The sequence below is a fragment of the Hipposideros armiger genome, unplaced genomic scaffold (assembly GCF_001890085.2).
Source record: "Hipposideros armiger isolate ML-2016 unplaced genomic scaffold, ASM189008v1 scaffold_261, whole genome shotgun sequence".
In the NCBI taxonomy this organism is placed as follows: domain Eukaryota; kingdom Metazoa; phylum Chordata; class Mammalia; order Chiroptera; family Hipposideridae; genus Hipposideros; species Hipposideros armiger.
Window position 1 is genome coordinate 52,455 of NW_017731611.1, and position 3,548 is coordinate 56,002.

General features: G+C 55.8%; 1 protein-coding gene across 1 annotated transcript in view; it reads left to right on the forward strand.

Moving 5' to 3' along the window:
* Positions 1 to 3,548, forward strand: part of SLC5A9 (solute carrier family 5 member 9) — a 30,181-nt gene that overhangs the window by 4,649 nt on the left and 21,984 nt on the right. Inside the window, exons 2-5 of the mRNA XM_019656517.1 lie at positions 330 to 435; positions 1,484 to 1,564; positions 1,869 to 2,074; positions 3,437 to 3,524. Coding sequence (XP_019512062.1) covers positions 330 to 435; positions 1,484 to 1,564; positions 1,869 to 2,074; positions 3,437 to 3,524 — 481 coding nt within the window. The remainder of the gene's footprint in view (positions 1 to 329; positions 436 to 1,483; positions 1,565 to 1,868; positions 2,075 to 3,436; positions 3,525 to 3,548) is intronic.

A 3,548-nucleotide genomic window follows, 5' to 3' on the forward strand; every position in this document is an offset into this window, starting at 1 on the left:
AGTGGCCTCTTCTCTGACCCTAGCTCCTTGCTTCACTTTCTCAGTCTTCTACTTCATTCTTTCACCAGTCCCTTCGTGGCCAACAGACTATCCTATCAGTGATACCAGATCATATTGTTCTCAGTCTCAGAGTTTTATGCGGCACTCCTGTACTTTAAAATCTCCACGGCTGCTCAGCATCTGCAAGATCAAACCCATCCTCCTCAGCACGGCACTGAGGGCTTGTCCTCATGGTGTGATAAGGGCTGACAGCAGCTGACATTGCTGAACAGGAAGTTGACATTCCCTTGTGGCCACACCGGGTGACTTCCTCTTCTGGGTCTCTGCAGACCGACATCTTCTCTGGAGCCCTCTTCATCCAGATGGCCTTGGGCTGGAATCTTTACCTCTCCACGGTGCTCTTGCTGGTGGTGACAGCCGTCTATACCATCGCAGGTAGGGCCGAGGGAGGGTTCTGTTGGGGTGCAGGCACCAGTAGCAGAGACAGACGGGGCAGGGAGAGGTGGAGAGGGAAGCTTCTGACTGCAGAGACACAGGGGAAGACTAGAGGAGAGAGAAAGTCCAGAGGGAGAGGTGAAGAGAAAACTGACCCTGAGAGAAAATGAAAAACAGAAAGGGACAAAAAGTGGCAGGCGGAGATGTAGGATCAGAGGAAAAGACTGAAAGACACAGTGCAACAGAGATTAGGGGAGATGGAAAAGCAGAAACAGGAGGAAACAGAGCCAGCCAGAGAGAGACAAGGAAGGAGAGACCTTAAGAGATACTGAGAAAGACCTACTGCAACAGGGAGCAGGGGAGTGATTAGGGAATGTTATCTGGACCAGAGCCACTGTGGGCTGCTCCAGTCAAAAGCCACAGACCCGCCTCCCTCTGTCCCCTTCAGAGCACCTCACACAGGCCTGGGCATCCTGGGTCACTGGCTCAGGGCAGACCTGCTCCTGGCTAAATCGGCCTGGAAAGACGTGGAATTTAAATGGGCACTGGGGTCGGAGGGAGGGAGTGCTCCTGGTGTTGCTAACAGCACACAAAAGACTAGACTTGGGATATTAAACAACGATAAGCTGTGGCAGGGCAGCCACAGGCAGAGGCCGGCAGGATGGAGGGAGCTGGACCTGTGACTGTGACCAGTTCCCACCTGCCAGGTGGCACAGNACTGGGGTCGGAGGGAGGGAGTGCTCCTGGTGTTGCTAACAGCACACAAAGGACTAGACTTGGGATATTAAACAACGATAAGCTGTGGCAGGGCAGCCACAGGCAGAGGCCGGCAGGATGGAGGGAGCTGGACCTGTGACTGTGACCAGTTTCCACCTGCCAGGTGGCACAGAGGGGCACGCAGTGCCAGGAAAGGCAGGCGGCGGGAGTCCACCTGCGAAGAGGGCTCCATGTCTTCTCTGGTCTCCCCAGGGTGGCCACACACAGGGCGGGCACCCAGAGAGGAACCCCTGTTGGTGCTGACTGATGAGCCCTCTCCTTGGGTCCCTAGGGGGCCTCACGGCCGTGATCTATACTGACGCTCTACAGACAGTGATCATGGTAGGGGGAGCCCTGGTCCTCATGTTTCTGGGTAAGAAAAATATCTGAATACTCTCCACCCTCACCCCTAAATTTCTCTCTCATCTATTTTTAGCAATTTCTTTGGAACTTTCCAGAGTACAGAGTCATGTCCCCCCTCCAGACAGGGACTCCCAAACAGCAGGGTTTTCACTACCCCAAACTGGGGGTCTGAGCCCCATTTCCCTCCCCCATTCCCAAGTCCCATACGAGCTCCAAGCCTTGGAGGCCCCGCGGAACTGGGAGTGGAGAGGGGCATGTGACAGGCTCAGTGGGGGTCTCACGGCTGTTTCACTCACTGTGGTATCTCCCCACAGGCTTTCGGGAAGTGGGCTGGTACCCAGGCTTGGAGCAGCAGTACCGGCAGGCCATCCCTAATGTCACAGTCCCCAACACCACCTGTCACCTCCCCCGGCCTGATGCCTTCCACATGCTCCGGGACCCTGTGAGCGGGGACATCCCTTGGCCAGGCCTCATTTTCGGGCTCACAGTGCTGGCCACCTGGTGCTGGTGCACCGACCAGGTGATGCCCCAGCCAGGCTTGGCTCCTCCCACCATGAACGGGGGGGAGCTCCCTGTGGGGAAACCGGGCGTCTGGGTGCACAGAGGGTGGGACCCATTCTGGGACCTGTGTAGAGGCACAGGCAGTGACCACGTCAGGGCTCTCCTNTAGAATAGACAGTGAAATTCCTGCCTCAGTTCTCACCCTCTGGGTCCCCATAATGCCTGTGCTGAAAGGTAGGGAATCTCGGTGAGGGCAGAGGTTGGGGGAGGCTCGGAAACCTCACCTCTCACCACTTCCTTTGCAGTCTTCCATTCGTGCAAGCAGAGGGACCATTGGCGGCTACTTCCTGGCAGGGAGGTCCATGACCTGGTGGCCGGTGAGTGGACCTTCCTCCCTCCTCGCCTCCCAAAGCCAAGTCCTCACCTTGTCTTCTCCCGCCTGGACCAAGGCAGCAGCCTCTGGGGGTGTTTCCTGGTCCCAGACTCCTCTCTCCTCCAGTTCAAATGCACCTGCAACCTGAGCAACCTTGCTCACACACACTTTGGGTAAGCACTCACTGAGCGCCACCAAATGGGCCGCAGGCTGAACACTGGACCTACAGAGCTAATCTAGAATGTTCCTGTCCTCCAGAAGCTGAGTTGAGCTGGGCAGACAGACTCATAAACAAGGTGATCACTGCTGAGCTACAGGGCAGTTCAGGGGCTTGTGAGCGCTTGCAGGAAGCCTCTGACCGCCAGACAGTGGAAGTGGGATTAGTAAAGGTTTTCTTGGGAAGGTGACATATCAGTTTAATCCTGAAGAGCAGTTAAATGAGGGAAATCATGGAGGTAAAACCCCCAACAACCTCAAGGAATTGATCCTGAGACCTTTGTGACCCAGGCGCTCCCATCGGGCCGCCTTTCTTGTTCCCCCGCCTCCTATGCTTCAACGTTCTTCTCTCTGGGGAGCCTTAGATTGATGGCCTGGAGCAGAGCTTTATCCCCCCTGATGGCCCCTGCTCCCCGGGACTTCCTTTCTTTCCCACTGAGCCACTCACTCACGGGTGGCCTGCAGCCAATGGCTTCATTTTTCCTAATATTAAACGTACACTGGAAAGATTAATACCCATCTGTCCAAATCTCTGGGGTGATTAAGTGTATTAGTGCTCATAAAATGCCTAGCACAGTACAAGGCATATAGTAGGCACCCCGTAAATGTCAGTTCTGTCCCTCTTCCTCTCTGCTCCCCTCAACTCCCTCCTCTTCCTCTGATCTCTGATTTCCTGAGTCCAGGTCCTGCTCTCCCTGCCTCCTGCCCAGCTCCTAAAGTACATGGCCCTGGCTCCAGACTGATTCTGATTAACACGGACCCCTGACCCTTGGCCCCACTTGTGCCTTGCAGATCGGAGCATCGCTGATGTCCAGCAATGTGGGCAGCGGCTTGTTCATCGGCCTGGCTGGGACAGGAGCCGCTGGAGGCCTCGCTGTGGGTGGCTTTGAGTGGAATGTAAGGA